The following is a 20,064-nucleotide window of genomic DNA, read 5'->3' as shown; positions in this document are numbered from 1 at the left end:
AAATCCATTCTATTCACGTTGGCTTTGTCTTCACCTGCAGCCTCGAGTCTTCGATTTAAGAACATCTCCAATATCACCAGCCTCAACGTCAGATAAGTTTAAGGCAAAATAATCTATTTGATAGAGTAAGATATCGTAAAAGGATTTTATTATAAGGGTCTAAATGAATTTTATGTCTTCTTCATTAAAAAAAGTTAATAAAAAAACAATAATGATAAAAAGAAAGGTCACTAAATTTAAAATAAGAAAAGAAAATTAAAAGGTTATCACGCGCAAATGTAAATCTAATTTTTTTTTAATTTTATATAGTTGTCCGGCACTTAATATATGTCGACAAATAAATGCCGGAAAAGTACTATTTGGTGTAAGACTTCGATGTTGGTTATGTACACATTTTTCGGATGAAACGTCCTGTGGTGAGAATGTGGGATCTAATATACGGCCGTGGCGTGGCAAAATATTAAGTATGTGGAATCAATGAGATTAGTGAGTTCAAACCAAGTAGTGAATACAAGCGGTGCCACCCTTTTTCACCTATGTGTCTTAATCGTGATAGGCATCCAATTTCCGATTCGTTTTAATTAATTTAAGAAACAAGAGTGTTGTATTTCAATATGAGATAAACATTAATAATATACCCTCCTCTTTTCTCACTTTACAATTCACTCGAAAAGAAAAAATATATAACATAAAACCTGTGATATTAAGACTAGACGGTCAAGGTAAGGAGAGTGTTTGAAGTTAGCTATAGTTGTTTCCTTTAGTTTTTTTACCCATGATTTATAAGAGAATTCCAGAATCTTGATTTTTTATATTTATAAACTGGTTTTATTATTATAAAAGGTTGCTCACTTTATCAGAAACTATCTACTGAGCAATTTACATGGCCAATCTTTCCATATTAACGCGTATAATCAAATTATATTTATATATACATACGAGAGACGACCTAGTTTTATTTAGTTTAATTCATTAATTTGTTAAATGATTAGAGATATATTTATAGCACATTGAATATTATAACGTGTTAGATATGTTTAATGTTAAGACTTATTCTTTTTATTTTATTTTAAAATTATCTATCATGTTAGTTAAAAGTTTAAATATGTTTAATTTTATTTATTCGTGTTAATTTATTGTAACAACTTATTAGCGACTTATTTGTGGTTATAAGCTAAATCAAACTAATAATTCTAAACTAATTTAATTAAAAAAAAATGAAAGTGAGGGAGGGACTCACTCAACCGCATTGTTTGAGCATTAGGGTTTTCAGCGCACACTCTTCGGATGAATGAAAACGCCCCCCAACTAAACTATTTGAAATTTAATTTCTACTTTAATATATATATATATACTAATAAATATATAATTAATTTTATTTTCCCCCTAGCCTAGTATATCTCATTGTTTGTTAGGGTTGTTATATATATATATATATATATATTTATATATATATATATATATTTATCAATACAAAACTATTTTTTCAATTTCAACCAAAAATAAATAATGGCTATACCCGATTTGATTGATTCCAATATAAGTGATGTAGACGATTTTAGTAGCATCAACGATGATTTCAGTAGTAGCGACGAAAAAGAGGGATTCGGTGAAAACAGCTTAATTATGTGAAAACAGCTTAATTATGGCCGAGATTGCATTTAATACTTCTCCCCATTTCCTAGACATAGCAACCACTATTAATAAAGGAGATCTCAATGGACTTCACCTAGCTATAGGTATGTATGTGCTAGATTTTATCGATTCCAATAATAATAACACTTTAATTGAATATATATTTTTTATATATCTTTATGTAACTTTTAATGTTTTTTGAATATTTAAAGTTTATTAATATTAAGAATATATGTTCTAGAGTATACAAATTTATAAATAAATATTTTCACAAAAATCTTATATTATTATTTTGTTATTATAGTATTTGTTTGTTGCTATAGATAATTTAATTGGATGTATAGACGAAGATTCAATAGATGGTGAAACTGCTCTTCATCATGCATGTATTTGTTTCAGTGAGGTAAGCATTTAATCATCAATAGCTAAATATTCTAACAAATTAATATAGAAATTTAAAGAAGATGTACAAATTTATTATATAGCTACTAGTTGGAAGGGGGGCTAATTTAGAGTCTACAAATATAAATGGAGCTATTCCTCTTCACAGCTTGTGTATTAGGTTAATTTTTATCTTTATTCTAATTTTATAATAACATTATATTTATATATATAATATTTAATAATGTATTTATATATATAATATTTAATAAAATATTATATTTGTAGGTTTGTTTAAAACTGTTGAATTTATATTCAATAATAACAATGGAGATATTATACGCAGAATGTTATACTCAACCGATATCTTTGGTAAAACGGTGAGTGGATTCATCTCTTAAGTTAAGACTAAAAAAATTATAACTTAAAATTTATTATTTGTTTTGAATAACCTATGCATGAAGCAGTAGTCGGTAGAAGTATCAATATTGTGAAATTATTGTTAGATATTGAGACCAATTATTCTGATAGTTCAACAAAATTGGTAGAATCAGTTGATATACACGGTGAAACTGTAAGTTTGCTAATTGTTATTATTTAGAAGTGAAATAATTTTTTATATTTAAAGTGTAATATAATTTTCTTTTTCTTTTTTGGATAGCCTCTACACAAAGCAGCTCTATTTGGAAATGCTAAAATTGTAACTTTATTGTTGGAAGTTGGTGCTTCTAGATATAAAACGAACCGTGATGGAAAAGTAAATTTATTAAAATATATTTTCATTTATTTTTGTTTTTATTTCAAATATTTATATAGTTTTTTGTTTTATTTTGTAGATTCCATATGAGTTAGCCAAACCTGATTCAGAAATTAAGAGAATACTTGAGGGAAACTAAAATGACTTTTTTGATTTTTTAATATATTATAAATATAATTTTGGTTCTTTTCTATTTAAACAAGTGATTAGTGATGTGACATATTATATTATTTAAGATTTTATTATGATTTTTATGGTCAATTTGAGTTATCTAGAATTCGGTTACAGTTTTTAGATTTTCTTCTTAATATTCCTTAATGCCATGATAAACAATTTTTCATGTTAGGAATGCAAGAATTTTGAAGTACAATATTTTGTACATTAATATGCAAAGTATATATATTATTCAAATTTCCAATCAAATAAATCCACTTAAAGTTTTCAAAAATGGACAAAATCAAGACATATAACTAACATAGATTATTATTTTTCTTTTCAAATTTCACCTTTTAAATATCATCACTATCGTATAAAATTTATGTAATACTATTTTTTTACTTAAAATTTCATATTGAATATTTTTATGCCACCCAAATAAAGTTTGGGATTACTAATTTTTTTACAACACTTCCAAAAATTTTACTCAGTCATTTTATCATATTAGTGACTTCACCTCGTCTGGACAAATTCAGAACATTTTACATCTAACCATTTTAATTTTATCGACTTTTATCATCTCACTTCGGTCGACTAACATATTTAGCCACAATATATTTCTTATTCCTTAATTGACTTATCATTACTAATCTCGTAATCTCATTTTGAAAAATTTCATTCATATATTTAAATAGGATCATTACATATAAATTTTTATACTGAGATTCAAACATTTTATATTGTTAATTTATATTTATAATTTTATATACTACTAATTGATATAAATAACAGTTTGAAAATAAACTACTCTAAAACACAAATAACTAATAATGTTTAGTCATTGGGTGTCACCCTTAGGCTTAGATTAATAATATATTATTTTATATTATTTAAGAGTAACCATAAAAGAAGCAAAAGATTTATATGTTAGGGTCTTGTATCCATTTATATTTTAATTTTAAATTTTACATGTCATATAAAATTATTTAATAATTTCTTTCTCTTTAATATTTTTTGATATTTAAAAAAATTAATTAGTACTTAATCTCTCTTAATTTTGAATTATAAAATTATTATACATATTTACTTAATTTAAAATTATATCTAAGATAATTTTTTTATGATTCAACTCAAACTAATATAAAAGAGAAATAAATTTTAAAAAGAAAAAGTTTAGTAATATATATATATATATATTGTTAGATAAAATTAGACCGGTTAATAGAACTTAACACAAATAAACCTTCCATATAGGAACAAAGAATCAGACCAGTCAAAGTACCCAACCGGTTAAGAAGCTCAACCGGTCAAACTATCAAACCGACCAGAAACATGACCGCTCAAAGAAGGCTGGAACAGCCGGTCATTTAGAAGTCATAACCGGAAGTCATCCGGTTAAGTCAAATGACCGACCAGCATAAGAAGATACTTCGGGTATCTGTTGAAAACGATACCAAAGGAACAGACTGAACATTCCCATATTCATACAAGTCTGAGGACAGTCTGCAGGCTGCAGAAGACCGTCCTACAAGATCTTTCTACTTCAGGATAAATCAGAAAGGCAATCTTCCAAGTACAGACAACTGTCTAACCAACAGTCACCATATTGAGTAAAAGACAAACCTAGCAGGTTTGTCTTACACACTGGAAGATCAGACCATCAGGTCTGAAAGGTTGACCGCCAGGTCTGAAACACTGAACCTCTGCTCAGCCAATCAAATTCAAGGAAGTGAAATATGACCGTTGGCATATTTCACCTATAAAAGGAGCAGCTGAAGAAGAGTAAATGTGAGAGACAAGAGATTTTACGGGGGATATAGTGAACAATTAATTTACAAGTGATACGAGTACCGATGCGACAAATTCTTCAAACACATGCTACCGGGCCTAATCGATGAACAAAGTTTCAGAAGGCTGAAGGAGATAGAAGAAAACGTTATAAGCCTCACAAACGCCGAGGATCCTAACGAAGCCATGGACCGACACGCAATCGTGAAACCGCGTGCTCGGCTATAAAAGCTAACCGTACACATACGAAAGCTTACAGAAAGGTATGTTGCGGGAACACCGAAGGCTAAGTTACAACTCTTGGTGTTGGATATGCTTGAAGTCAAGAAAGGAGAAGTCATTGACGAAATAGATCGGCTTGACGCGATGCGCAGACAGTGAGAAACAGCGCACTCTCCGCGTCCTCAGACCAATGACGGTCAGAATCGAGGTGAAACGCCTCCTCTAGAGGATCGGTCATAAACGAAACCGACGAAAGGACAGAGAATCTTTTCACCGGGCCACTTGAAACCGGTCAACCGGGGGATTCAGAACCGGTTGTCACAGAAGAAAGAGTAAAGACTCTTATCCAAGAGTTTGCCAACTCAAAGGTTCGACCGTGGAAGAGGAAAATCAAGAAAGCCGCGCGCCAAACAATCTTGTTAGCTGAAAAGACGAGGGATGATCTTGTGAAGGCAGATGACCGGATCTCAAAAATCGAAGCCGACTACCGGGACGACACCATTCTACACAACGAACATCTTAAGCGAACCGAAGACTTGGAAGAAAAGACCTCCAAAATGGTGGATGACATGGATCGGTTTCAAGAGAAAACCGAACAACAGCTCACAAAGGTTGATGAAGACCTGGGGCAGTCAAGCAACGAAGCCGCTTCCACACTTAACAGAGTCATCAGCCTCGAGGAAAAGAATGCAAGCCTTGAGGACCGGAATACCCAACTTGAAACCGATCTCAAGGCGCTCACCGAACAGGTAAATGAATTAATCAAGGCCAAGATTAATGCTGATACAGCGGTTGAGGAGGCAAACGCCCGAGCGACTAAGGAAGTTCAAGATGCGCTGGATGAAGAAACGCGGAGAGTAAAGGAGGCACCACGATTGTCCAAAGAGGAAATAGCCGTGCGCGAACAAAACATAACGGCTAAATATCCGGCACTTGCGAAGTCCATGGCAGCTCAAGCATCAAAAGATGCAGAGCGGCTAAACGCACAAAAACAAGGGCTTGAAGAATATGCCAAGGCTCACAAGAAGACCAAGGCGGCTTCTTCCTCTTCGGTTCCGGCAAAACGGAAAAGGAAAACATCATCAAGGAATGTTCAGGTAGCCAGGATGCTGGAAAGGATTACCAAAACGATTATTGAAACTCAACCGAACCCAGCTCTACAATCCGAGGATGAAAACGAAGAGAATCTCGAGCCGCGATCTACAAGACAGCGAGTTCTCAATGCGGTTCCAATCAGCATGGTTGGTCAACCGCAAGCTGGAGAATCATCTTCAAAAACGGCTCAACCGGATGAGGAACAATCGACCGATGACATGATGAGAGACTTCATGCTATCCGAATCAGAATAGGGGCTCTATTTTCTTAATCTATGTTTATTTCGGTTTCTATATATATATAATATTTTCCCTTTTTCGGTTACTTATATATATATATATAAAGTTATTTTTTGAAAACCGGCCTACACTTGCATTCTTACATGGTTTTGATAATTTTAAATAAAATAATTAAAAAGGGAGAAATTGATAAGATAAAAGATAACAATTTTCCAAATTTTTTCTCAAAATTTTTCAAATTTTTCGAAAAATTCTCTCAAGTTAGTTTCAAAAATCCGGTCAAATAAAGAACCGGCCTACGTTTGCAATCTTACATGATTTTGATAATTTTAAATAAAATAATCAAAAAGAGAGAAATTGTTAGATAAAATTAGACCGATTAATAGAACTTAACACAAATAAACCTTCCATGTAGGAACAAAGAACCGGACCAGTCAAAGTACCCAACCGGTTAAGAAGCTCAACCGGTCAAACTATCAAACCGACCAGAAACATGACCGCTCAAAGAAGGCTGGAAACACCAGACAGCCGGTCATTCAGAAGTCATAACCGGAAGTCATCCGGTTAAGTCAAATGACCGACCAACATAAGAAGATACTTTGGGTATCTGTTGAAAACGATACCAAAGGAACAGACTGAACATTGCCATATTCATACAAGTCTGAGGACAGTCTGCAGGCTGCAGAAGACCGTCCTACAAGATCTTTCTACTTCAGGATAAATCAGAAAGGCAATCTTCCAAGTACAGACAACTGTCTAACCAACAGTCACCATATTGAGTAAAAGACAAACCTAGCAGGTTTGTCTTACACACTGGAAGATCAGACCATCAGGTCTGAAAGGTTGACCGCCAGGTCTGAAACACTAAACCTCTGCTCAGCCAATCAAATTCAAGGAAGTGAAATATGACCGTTGACATATTTCACCTATAAAAGGAGCAGCTGAAGAAGAGTAAATGTGAGAGACAAGAGATTTTACGGGAGATACAGTGAACAATTAATTTACAAGTGATAAGAGTGTGTTCTCTCTCTAGAAAAGGCTTAAGTGCTAAAGTTGAAGTGTGTATTTACAATTTCGGTATAAATTGTACGGGTATTATCGAGCAGAAAATAAGTCTCGATCAGATTGTATTTGTATTCCTTAGTGAATATCCTTCTCGCGATTTCGAGAGGAAGGGGTGACGTAGGAGTTTTATCTCCGAACATCCATAAAAACCTGTCTTGTTATTTACTTTTTGCTGGTTCTACATTCTAACCGACCTGTACTAACCTACATACACCGCTTTAACCGACTCTACACCACCTAAATAGAATCACCAAGTTACAAAAACCGACCCATCAATTTCCAAACCTGTCCTATTCAAAAACCGGTTCTGCCTATCCTGTGAGTGTGCTGCTTCAACCTGAAACAAACCACTTCCGCGCTTGAACCTAGTTCAAGGGTTTGTGACAGTTTGTGTAGTATTGAAACCCCGGTGTTAATCTCTAACCGGATTAATCACCACCATTTGAGTGAAACGCGCTAACCGGTCCAACTCCGGTCCCCCAGCCGCGACCTAGATCCTAACATATATATATATATAATTTAATATATATATATATATATATATTTAAAAAATATACATTTATGTATTTTATTAATATGATTTATACATTCTCCTTTTTTTAAACGGTTTATCATCATTTTATTAAGAAGTCAAAAAAATAGAAGGGTCAAAATCAAAAGTAGACAAACCTTAGATTTGATTATAAGATAACAAATAAACGACCTGAACGGTACAATCAAAGATTACAATTAACGTTCCCAATCTTTGTTGTTATTTCCATATTCATATTGTAGGTCATGTTGTTTTCTTCCACGTCCCCTTCCTCGCTCATACTTCACGAAAGGTGATTGAATTGTAGCATATGATAATACATGTCTACTCCCATTGTTTAGCCTACCTCTAAATGAACCTATACAAATCTGATAAAAATAATTCTTTTCAGAATTACAGGACTTTTATCAATGCTTTTCTTTACTTCGGTTTTATGGGTTTGAGGATCAACAACCCTAGTTTCCTCCTCACTCTTCTCCTCTATTAGTTCTTTGCTTTTTTTCTTTTGTTTGTTCATCTTAGGGCTGCAAATGAGCCGAATCGAGCTCGAACCAGCTTGAGCTCGAGCTCGACTCGATTTAGTATTTATTAGCTCGACTCGAACTCGAGCTCGAACGAGTTTATAAATTTGAGCTCGAACTCGAGCTCGACTATTAACCTACAAGCTCGGCTCGACTCGAAAAGTTTGAACTAAAATTAAATTTTCAAACTCAAGCTCGAGCTTGAACTCGAGCTCGAACTCAAACTCAAACTCAAACCCAAACCCAAACCCAAACCCAAACCCAAACCCAAACCCAAATTTATTTTCAAAATGAAAATATCAAACTTTCATACATATTCAACATTTAAAACATTATATTTCAAAATAAAATATTAAACAATCATAAATATTAAAAAATTCAAAAATGATAATCCAAAGTCCAAACTTTAAAAACATCAAACCACCATTACTAATCAAAATTCTAAAACATAAAATTTCAAAATTAAAGTACAAAATAATATAAATTGTTTGAACAATCAATATATTAATCTTTTTTAAGTATGTTTTTCAAGCATTAACACACGTACTTACCTGCAGTCAATAATATGAAATGTTTAAGCTTAAAAATAATTAATATAAAAATACATGTTAAAAAATATCTTAAATTTAACTTATATATTAAGGAGTAGATATTGCCGAAAAAATATTTATAAACTTATTTATAGCTAGAATCTACTAATTTATATATATATATATATATATATATATATATATATATATATATATATATATATATATATATATATATATATATATATATATATATATATATATATATATATATATATATATATATATATATATATATAAATATATATAAATATACTATTAATCTTATAAATTCATTTTTTCTTTCAACATATTATATATAATATATATACTATAATTTTTTTATCCCTTCATATAATATATAAAATATATACTAACATTTTTTATCTCCTTCGAATATTATATACTAATTATTATATCTTTATTTTTTTTATCATTAATCCAACCATAATATAAATTGAAAATCATTTTATATAAACTCTGATATAAATTGAAGATCATTATATTTAATAATGTTTCTATATTTATCCAACCTCTAATATAATTTCATGCTTTTATATATATATATATATATATATATATATATATATATAATAATTAGTGTTTTTCTATATTCATCTTATAAGCATTAGTTTCTCATCATACCTAAGAAATCAATGTTATCTATAATAGAAGTAAAAATAGATAGATTTTAATTACCTGTAAGCCTTGTGAATGAATGAGAGAAATATTGTAGATAAAAGATAATATGAAAAATGAAATCAACCTATTATCAATGAGTGAAAGAAATAGTAAGGACGAAAAAAAAGAAGATGAAATGGTGAAAAAGAATAAGAAGATAAGAAGAAGATGAAATGCTTCAAGAAGAAGATGAAATGACAATGATGAAGAAGAAGAAATTTTGAAAACAGAAGAGAGAGAAGAAAAAAAAATGAAGAGTTATGTAGATTAAAATTAGGGTTTTTCTTTAGATAATATAATAATATGGATTGGGCTGGCTTTGAAAAGAGAGGAGGAAAGAGAAAAAATATTGTTTTAAATTTTAATATTAAAAATAAATAAAAAATATATTATATTATCAGGCTCGAAAAATCTCGACAAGCCATCGAGCATGCATTATATGAGTTTGAGTTCGGCTCGAATATTAAACGAGTCGGCTCGAGCTCGGCTCGAACTCGATTAAAGTCAAGCTCAAGTCGAGCTTTGACCGAGCGGCTCGCGAGTAGCTCACAAGCGGCTTGACTCATTTGCAGCCCTAGTTCATCTTCCTTGTCTTCAGATTGAACTTCTTCGGCATCCTTTGTTTCTTTAATTTCATTGCTTTCTTTCTTCTCTGACTTTTCTTTTCCTTCTTCCTCTCACTAGTAAAAATAAGGGTAATAGCTAGCATTACCACTGTTGAGATGTCTTGAATTGATGATGCAAGGAAGGAAAGAGAATATTGAACAAAAAGAAAGTATATATATTTTTGGTGTGTAATCTTAATTTAAAGAAAATAAGATTAACACAGAAGAAAATGTGATATTTTGTTATGGTAATATAACTATGAAATTATTGTGATAATATTTTGGAGATTATTTGCCAAAATATTGTGTTGACCTAGTTGAAGACTATTTAAAGGTGTAGTCGGGCACTTTAGAAAGTTGAAGTCTTTTCCTTGAGAGCATCGTTTCCAGTCCCTGTTCTATATCTGTTAGGGTTTCAGGGGACCGAGTGTTATATAAACTCGTGTCATAACCCAAGTTTGTACTATTGTAATCTCTATTCTAATCTCCTAATAAGATTCTCTCTTTCTGGTGGACGTAGCCAAGTTTTATCTTGGTGAACCACGTTAAAATCTGTGTTGTTCTTTATTGTTTACGTCATCTTACGCATCCTGTTACAACAAACTAGTATCAGAGCTTCAGTTATTCGATTGTTTGTTCTTTTAATTGAGATGGCAGTAGTAAGAATCAAGACGACAAGTTCAGGAGGAGAAGGAAATGTGGCAAATCAAGATGCGGGCTTTGCTGAAACAACATGGCTTATGGGGGTCGCTGAAGCTGTCAACATGAGCAGAAATAACCATTGAGATTGTCATTCCGGAGGAAAAGATAATGTGGTAGATCAAGATATGGGCTTTACTAAAACGACAAGGCTTATGTTGTTGCTGATGTTATTGGTAGGAGAAGAACAACTGTTGAGATTGTCATTCTGGAGGAGAGGATAAAGTGGAAGATCAAGATGTGGGCTCTACTAAAACGATAGGGTTTATGGGGTTATTGAAGTTATCGGCAAGAGCAAGATTTCATTGAGCAATTTAGTGATAGATGTAATTCTAACAATGAACGTGATTAAAGATAGTATTTTCAACGAAGATGCTAAAAGAAGAGAGAAAGGTGAACCAACTTCATAAACTTTAATAGGTGAAAATTCAAAGTCGTGTTGAAGGAGTAAAATTATATATCCACGCGACATAAAGGAAAGAAAGAATGTCTCATGGTGGTCTTAAATGCTATCACTATAACAACTAACAAACTGTGACACGTGAAGAGAGAATGTCGAATATTGAAACGAGAGCAAAATGAAGGGCATAAGGGTGAAAATCAAATATTCTTGATTTGATTCAAACCGATGTTTGTTTTATTCAAGACAAATCTATCGGTGGAGCTTACTATTTCGTAACCTTTATTGATGATCACTCTAGAAATGTTTGATTTTATACTTTGAAAACTAAAGACCATGTTCTAGAAATTTTTAAAGATTTTTCATGCTAGAGTTGAGAGAGAAACAAGTAGGAAATTGCGATGCGTGAAGTCAGAAAACGACGATGAATATAGGGGTTGTTTGAATGATATTATAAAGATCATTGTATCAGATCGGAGAAAACGTCTTCAAAAACACATCAACACAATAGTGTGACTGAAATAATAAATTGAACGGCTGAAAAAATAGCGCGGTGTATTGTCTAATGCGAAGTTGTCTAAGTCCTTTTGGGGAGAGGCAACAAGAACCGCAATTAACTTGATAAGCATTTTTCCTTTAGCAAAATTGAACAATGACATTCCGAACAAGATTTGGACATGAAAAGATGTCTTTTACAAGAATTTGAGAGTCTTTGGTTGATGAGCTTTCGTTCATATCTCAAAAGATGAAAAATCAAAGTTTGACGATAAAAGTGAAACCTTGAGTCTTCATGGGGTACGATCACGAAGAGTTTAGATACAAGTTATGGGATCCGATGAATAAGAAGATCGTGAGAAGTAGATTTTGTGTTTCTTAAAGACCAAGTTACATGTGATAGTATAAAGGTTGAAGAAGTTAGTTCATCTACTAAGATTTCTATTAATTTGTATGCAACTCCACTTGCCATGAGTTTTGATCATAGGAGATACACTCAAGAAGGCGACAGTGATGATGTTAACGACGACGAGCCAGTTGAGCACATTGAAGAAGAAACTACATCGATGCCTTTTGATGATCCTGCAAAACAATAAGCTTTTGTTACCGGCTTGAATGATAATCATTAAATAGTGCATGGATTTGCTGGTTGGAAGCAAAGAAATTATATTTGGAACGGCTGAGTTTTACTTAATTATTTTTAAAAGATATATAGGTTTATGTGTTACCTAGGTTCATAATCTCCGAGACATATCTTACTTTTAAAAAATATATAGGCTTATGTGTTACCTAGGTTCATAATCTCCAAGACATGTCTTATATACAGTTTCCCAACTCCTTCAAATACTTGTCGAGTAGATTCGACTTAAAACACATATTATTATTATTTTTTGAATTAAAGAGAACTAGCATGACACCCCACAATCATGTCTAATGCTTCTATGAAACTCATATTATTATAAAATATAAAAAATAAATAAATATATCAGTGATATTATATATTTAATTGTGTTTATTAATGTTTGGAGAAAAATAATGTCGAGATCGGGTAGGGAACACAAATACCATTCTCACTCCATTCCGGTTAACTACCAGCCAAATTGAGAAAAACCGTTCCAAACGAGACAATTCAAATCGAAAATCAGAAAGCGGATTATAATTTTCATCCTTAGACAACTCCAAATTTGAAATTAAGACAGTTCTTAGTATGACTCGAACTTATGATCTTTTGTGTATTTTTTTTACCTAAATTTATTCTTCATATCGCTAATATAACCTTTTTAAATGAGAGTTTTAATGAAAATAAAATTTATAATTTCTAAGTAAGATTATTGTTACTTGAGTTACTCTAGTGAGTTAATTTTTAATAACGATTAATATAGAAATTTATTCTTGAGATATAAACTTATATTTGAATGTGCAAATAGTTGAAATAGAGAGCATGCAACACAAACAAAATGTTTACATATACATTAAATTTTTAGGCTCGGCCAACAATTAAAACTATGTAAGATAGAGAAGTATTATTGTGGGTATCTAGCTAAACAAACTACAAAATCGTCATTAATAGCATAATCCACCTCAAAGAAGACAATGCAAGTAAAAATTAGAATAAAAAGGAATCCTTGGGAAACCCACTAAAATCATATCACACGATGAACTTTACTTGAAAACTAATCAATTGTAAGAATATATTTCTCTAAAACAAATGGAGAGAATCACTTAATGTATACATACAATATACAAACACTAACATAAACTTTCATCAATTAACAATTTAACCATAGCTCATATTGACATTGATAATATAACTCCTCTTCAAATTCTCTGGTTTCATTGTTAATGTTTTCTTTTAAAATCATTTAATTTATTTTTGGCCTATAAGGAGATTAGTGAAATTAACACCATCTTTTGAGACTAAATGGCATTATTTTCTTAATGAAAAAGGATTGGGAGCACTACTTTGGGGAGCGATTCGTACAGCGAAAGTGACATTGTTGTTATATAAAAGTGACATCGTTGTTATACAAAAGAGACCTCGTTGTTATACAAAAGGGACGAGGTCTCTTTTGTATAACAGTGAAGTCACTTTCGTATAACAACGATGTCATTTTCGCTGTACGAGTCGCTCCTCAAAGTAGTGCTCCCTATCAATTTTTTTTTTCTTAATATGTTATTAATTCTGCAATTCTATGCTAACCAACATTTGAAATCCAATCCAAAATTAATACTGAAACTGGTTTGTCCATAAAGTTAAATACAGAAAGTATAAAATAGAATTCTTACATAAGAATATGAAAGAAGGATTTATTTTGTCTTCATAATGTTTAAACAACGTACTATAGATTATAGAAAAAAACATCATCTATCAATGCATCCAAGCCAAATCTTGTCTGTACCTCACAGATGTGGCAATTCCTCTTTCCAAAACTCCTTGAGGCGATATTTTAGGACAATCATAAACACCCAACACATCGAGTTTATAAGATCCAACCAGCGGCTTGAACCCGTTGTCGGTGATCCCCCCCATACATTGGACTATCAACAAGCAACGCAATCGAGGGAGACAACTCAAAACCTTCATTCCCCTGACATCTCCTGATTTCTAAGGTTTCAAGGTGTTGAGCTGAAGAAAAGGCTTCCATCCCAAAATCAATAAAAGGGTAAGTCAAATCCAAAGATAGGTAAAGTAGAGGACATTTTTGGATCAAGGCCATAATTCCATGTAATCTGAATGGTGAATAACTTAGCAGGTTCGGATCATAAGTAATAGATACCCATTCAAGTTTAGAACAATTTTTAGCTATTTCCTTTAAACTTGAATATGGGATAATGAAATCTGAACGAATCTTAATTATAAATGCTCGAAGATCACTAGATTGTAGCGATAATTGGTGAAGATGATAATCATTCACCCAAAGCACATATCCAAATTGACACTCTTTAATTTCATACAGTTTTCTAGTACACAAACCATGCCTCCTCTTCCAGAATTGAAAACACAGTTCTTCAGATAAACTTCTTCCAAATTATCAAAAACATATCAATTCTTTCTGTCAAATTTTGTCCGGGATTGTATCAATAGAGTTTTCGTTTCGAGTATTGCGAACAACTTCTAACCATAAACGCCTTAGGCTACGCCATGACTGCCCAATAGTGAATAATTCAGACTCCTTAATCCCATTACAGTTCTTAATGCATAGATCTTCAAGTATTTCATGATTTGTAAGAAATTCCAAACTTTTGACATTTTCACATTCGATAAGATGGAAAAGTTTGAGGTTTTTGTTTCCAACAACTAAATGCAATATCCCAGTTGCAGTTATCCCCGATATAAAACTCAACTTCAAAGCAGAGAGATTTGAGAAAGAACCGGTTGGGGTCAGACATTGATCACTTATAGAAGTGCAATGAGTTAAAGAAAGCTCATTCAGATTAGGACAATGTTTTGATAGTAATAGGATACCATGGTCGTCCAACTGGTTTCCTAATGCAGGACTCCAACCATAATATGAAATTTCCAGATTTTGAATAATCTGAAACCTATTACAGAGCATAATCAAGGCTTCGTTTGCTGGGTTTAGTCCACAGCCAACCCGAAGAAAATCCTTTGTTTGTTATCTATTTGATAGAGAAGCTTACATGTTAATGATGCCGAGTTTCTATCATTTGTCTTCTCCAACCTGTTCATGATTTCCCATATTATATGATCCGGTAATTTGTCCACCAAGAATATCATGCCTTTTTCTAAACCTGTTACAAGCAAAATGGAAACCATTTATAACACATCAATATTTGTTACATTCTTTATTTACACATTTGTACAACTATCATTAAACAAATAACATATATGTAAAAAAAAATGAATATACACCACAATTAGGGGGTTTTAGCTAGACAGTTTGGTATTACTACATATAGACACATCAATTAATTAGGGCTGTATCATGATTAATGATGAAGAAAATGAATTGTCCAATATCTGGAAATCCAAGATAAAAAATGGTAATATATATCTTAGTCATCAATTATTATAGCATCAATTTATAAACCTAAAACATCTTACATTCTCAATTAATATTTTCAGATTTCACATATTTGGAAGTCGCGCACAAGAAAAACATGTAATCTCAATGTAAGAACATGAAAACGTTGAGAAAATCATGATTGTTAAAACATTGAATGCGTAGAAGTTGCATAAATGTACGTGAATCCATAGTAAAATGCACGGTTTTGTGATATAGGATTTGGAAATCCTATATAAGTAGCAAATTGTGTTTACTTGTTTATCTATATCGCTCACTTCAACTCGGCAATGCGAACTATTAAAAGAGAAAACATTAATTATATAGATGGAGATTCTGTTGGAATTAAGCTAATTCCATTAATAAATGGAAATAAGATTGTGAATAAATAAAATCAAATAAAATTCACACAAATTCACACGTGAATTAACGGTGAGTTTAATCCAAACTACAATTAAATATTAATTATTTAATTAATATTTAATGCCTAATTAGAAAATTAAAGTATAATGTTATGATAAACATTTAACTTTAATTGCCTATCAATTGGCTAACGTTTAGACTCTTCAATTTGCTAGGATTGAATGTCTAACATTGTATTTCAACAAATTAACGTATAGGCAACGATGTTAATTAGTTATGGACTAATTAACAAATGAATGAGCAATATTTATTGCTAATAAACGTTTGGATGGTTTTATTTGAAGGTTTAATTCTCAACAATATATACCCATTCATTATTCATTTCACATCATTCAATCATCTTATATTTTTCTCACTCTAGAATTCCAAAAGCCCTCTTCTTGTTTTGTGAATGTTCTTCGAGTTCTTTGCTCGATATTTCCGTTGAAACCCGGTGATAGTTCAGGTACGCTGAACAAGTTCGATGAGTAGTGATTTTAGTGCAGAATCACTACAGAATTCGTTGTACCCTGGGAGACAGCCATCCGCGATAAGCTCCAGCACAAACGGGAGACGATGGAACTGTTTTAAGGGAAATGTGCTAAGCACATGCCTCGAATCAACATTTTATCTGGTGATTTCGTTCTTTGTAACATTGTATTTATTTAGTTTGTTTGTAACATCGTTTATATATATATTTCTGTATTTTTTCAAGACAAGATTTCTAACAATCTTAAAACAGTTTCATGTGCTAAGTTATTTAGTAGCTTTTGTCGTCGAAAATCTTTGTCTTTGATGTTTCAAAAATACGAGTCACGATGTTGCAAAAGAGATGATGGCTCATTTCGACAAGTTGAAATTATTCATCTTAATAACAAGAAGAATCGACTAATAAAGATAAGTCTTTATTATACACGTATAATGTTAATTTTTAATATTTTTCTTGTATTATTAAAAGCTTAATTTTATAAGCTGATATATGTTTGACATATAAATTTTCTCAAGAAAAAAATTGTATATTCAATATACAAATGTTATCTTGAAAATAATTTAGAAAACAATAATTTATTTTCCTTTTCATTAAAAGTTTGAGAGTTACTAGAATTATTATTATTAATAAATGAAAAGGTAACTAAAAGGTTAACTTATAATTTTCAAAATAAAATGAAATTTGTGGTTATATTTAATAGTAATTAAAATTAATTATAATTGAAACATATGGTTTCAGTTTTAAAATAATTAATTATAATATATGTACATTCTTAAATTAATTAAGCGTGATAATTAATAAGAATGTGATATGTTGATTATTAACGAAATATAGTCTATTTATATATGTACATATAAATTGTCTTATATATTTACCGTTTGATTATGATACTAAGTTATCAATTTTGTTTGACAGAGTTTAAGTCAAAAATAAGAGAAAAATAAGTTTCTCTGAAGAGAAGACAAAAGTTCGTAAACAGTAATACAACAATAAAAGGGCGTATTGGCACAGTGGTTCAAAGTTCAGACGCAAGGGTGTGAAGAGGCTAAAGGTCCCTAGTTCGAATCCCATTTAGCCAATGATTTCTTTGATGGAACCATTCAAATTTCTTGTAAAGAAATTTGATGTGTTATAAAATGACACTAGTCATTTATGTTGAAATCATTCCAATTTCTTGTGTAGAAATTATGAGATGAATGTATAGTCAATAATTTCTTGGTAGAAATCAGAATTTTAAAATGACTCTATATGTTGGAGATGAATGAGGTCGATAATGATTTCTTATAAAAAAAAAACATGATTTGTCTAAATGACATTAATTATGAATGTTGAAATCATTATAATTTCTTATGTAGAAATTATGAAATAAATTGAGTATAGAAATTTTAATTTCTTAAGATTAAATAAGTTGTTTGTGTTAGAACTTATTCTAATCATGCATTGAAAGAGACAATTATGTAAGTCGAAATATTTTCGCAAGAATTATCTCGGTGAGAATGATCCACCTAGATTTGTCACGTGGATTATCGTTCATAACACGATAATGTAATTACTTCGATTAAGACATGAGGTACATTTGTAGTTATGTTTTAATTGATTATATTGCTAAGTGATTATTTATATATATCATGCATATTAGCTAATAATATGATGATTCATGTTCTTTCATAATAAGTATGATTATCTAGAAATTTATATATATATATAAATTAAGATTTATTTTCTATCTATTTTTATTTTAATAGATAATTTTGAAATTTGTCACATGTGTTCTTTGATTGACAAAGATTTGTTATAGAATATTAAATGTCACCTAATTAATTAAGAAATGAATAATTGATGACATGAATATTTATTTATATAATTAGTTAGTTTTATATTTGATTAAAGATAAATGATCAACATTCTAATTAAGTGTAATAATTAATATTTTAATTATTTATCATGTATTTTTAATGATAAATGAAGTTGTATATATATTTATTTAATAATATATATGACATATTATTTACCTGATTACGTTTCTATGTTATTGACTATATATATTATAGTTGTTTTGTCATTGTGGTGACTAAAATGAAAGAAGCAATAATATATAATATCATATATATATGGATATATTAATTTTGGTTTAATATAATATATTTGATATACATTGTTCAATTGCATCATTAAGACTTACTTAATTTGATAATCTTGAAATCAAACAATTACAAGGAGAGTCTTGTTTGATTTGAGAATAATGTGGCAAACGTGCCGATATTGCGGTATGCAAACGTGCAACCGAAAATAAATGTTTAAGCGGCTTTGGCCAAAGATGCTTGAAATATTATGATTTCTTTTGTAAAATCATATAATTTGGTGAATATTTATTTGATTAAATATTCTAATTTCTTTTATAGAAATTAAGTGTTGAAATAAATATTTTAATTGATTAAATTTCTTATGTGGAGATTATGTGAAGAATGATTTATATATGAATAAACATTCTAATCTCTTGTATAGAAATTATATTTTATTCAATTAATTATTTATGATATAGTTATTTTATTCATTGTATGATAAGTATAACAAAAGAAATTTGTAGAAGAATTGTGTGACAATTTCTTGATTAGAAAATCATTGATTTAAATCATATAAGTGTGTGATTTAAAAAAAATGGTACCAACACGAATGTGGGGGCAAATATTTTTGTTGATTATAACACAAAAATAATTGTGTATATTATGATAAATAAAAATATAATTTATTGTTAGAGAAATATGTTCTCTATAAAAGATAAAGTTGTGCAACTTTACAAAAAGAAAGAAAATAACAAGAAAATGTCTTGTTTATATTTGCTGAGTTGGTGTTCAAATCGATATTTTAGATTTGAGGATTTTGAAATCAAGAAACGTGTCATATTTTGACATTATTTTCATAAAACTTTGAAGAACCAATGTCTTCAAAAGGATTTTATGAAATAAATGAAAAAGAAAGTTTATAAAGTCATGATATGACTTATAACAAATTTTATAATAATAATATGAAAATTTGATCATACTTTTATTAAAAAGTGGATGTGACAATTATATATATCATGAAGACAATGAAAATTATTTCATTACGTGTCTTTTGTACGATATTTTTATCGTTGAAAATTACGATAAAAATGATTAAATCCATTAAGGATTTGAATTGCACTACACGAAATATCATATTGTTATCAAATGATATATTGATATTATTAAATGAAAGACTTTACGTCTTAAAGTGAATATGTTTATACTTAGAAGTGCAATCTACGTATGGAATATTCTAAGAAACT

General features: G+C 30.4%; 2 protein-coding genes across 2 annotated transcripts; one reads left to right on the top strand and one right to left on the bottom strand.

Annotated features, from left to right (window-relative positions):
- Window positions 1-1,509: 1,509 nt before the first annotated feature.
- LOC124931022 (protein phosphatase 1 regulatory subunit 16A-like) lies at window positions 1,510-2,912 on the top strand. Its single transcript, XM_047471410.1, has 4 exons — window positions 1,510-1,609; window positions 1,959-2,038; window positions 2,678-2,773; window positions 2,853-2,912. Exons 1-4 carry the CDS (start codon window positions 1,510-1,512, stop codon window positions 2,910-2,912), a joined length of 336 nt encoding a protein of 111 aa, XP_047327366.1.
- Window positions 2,913-14,208: 11,296 nt separating this feature from the next.
- On the bottom strand, window positions 14,209-15,677 carry LOC124946249 (F-box/LRR-repeat protein 14-like). The gene is given in 5 exon segments (XM_047486840.1): window positions 14,209-14,428; window positions 14,430-14,754; window positions 14,757-14,877; window positions 14,879-15,444; window positions 15,447-15,677. Coding segments are annotated over 5 exon segments (1,404 nt in total). The 5' UTR covers window positions 15,619-15,677.
- Window positions 15,678-20,064: the final 4,387 nt, after the last annotated feature.

Source organism: Impatiens glandulifera, chromosome 1, assembly GCF_907164915.1.
Source record: "Impatiens glandulifera chromosome 1, dImpGla2.1, whole genome shotgun sequence".
Taxonomy (NCBI): domain Eukaryota; kingdom Viridiplantae; phylum Streptophyta; class Magnoliopsida; order Ericales; family Balsaminaceae; genus Impatiens; species Impatiens glandulifera.
Note: the sequence above shows the minus strand (reverse complement) of the source record. Positions and strands in the feature narration are given on the sequence as shown.

What these genes read in the sequence shown, in the direction of transcription:
- LOC124931022 (XM_047471410.1), top strand. Translation starts at nt 1,510, where the DNA reads ATGGCTATACCCGATTTGATTGATTCCAATATAAGTGATGTAGACGAT. An exon ending in CGACGAAAAAGAGGGATTCG is followed by an intron (nt 1,610 to 1,958) that starts GTGAAAACAGCT and finishes TTGTTGCTATAG; the next exon opens with ATAATTTAATTGGATGTATA. An exon ending in CATGTATTTGTTTCAGTGAG is followed by an intron (nt 2,039 to 2,677) that starts GTAAGCATTTAA and finishes TTTTTTGGATAG; the next exon opens with CCTCTACACAAAGCAGCTCT.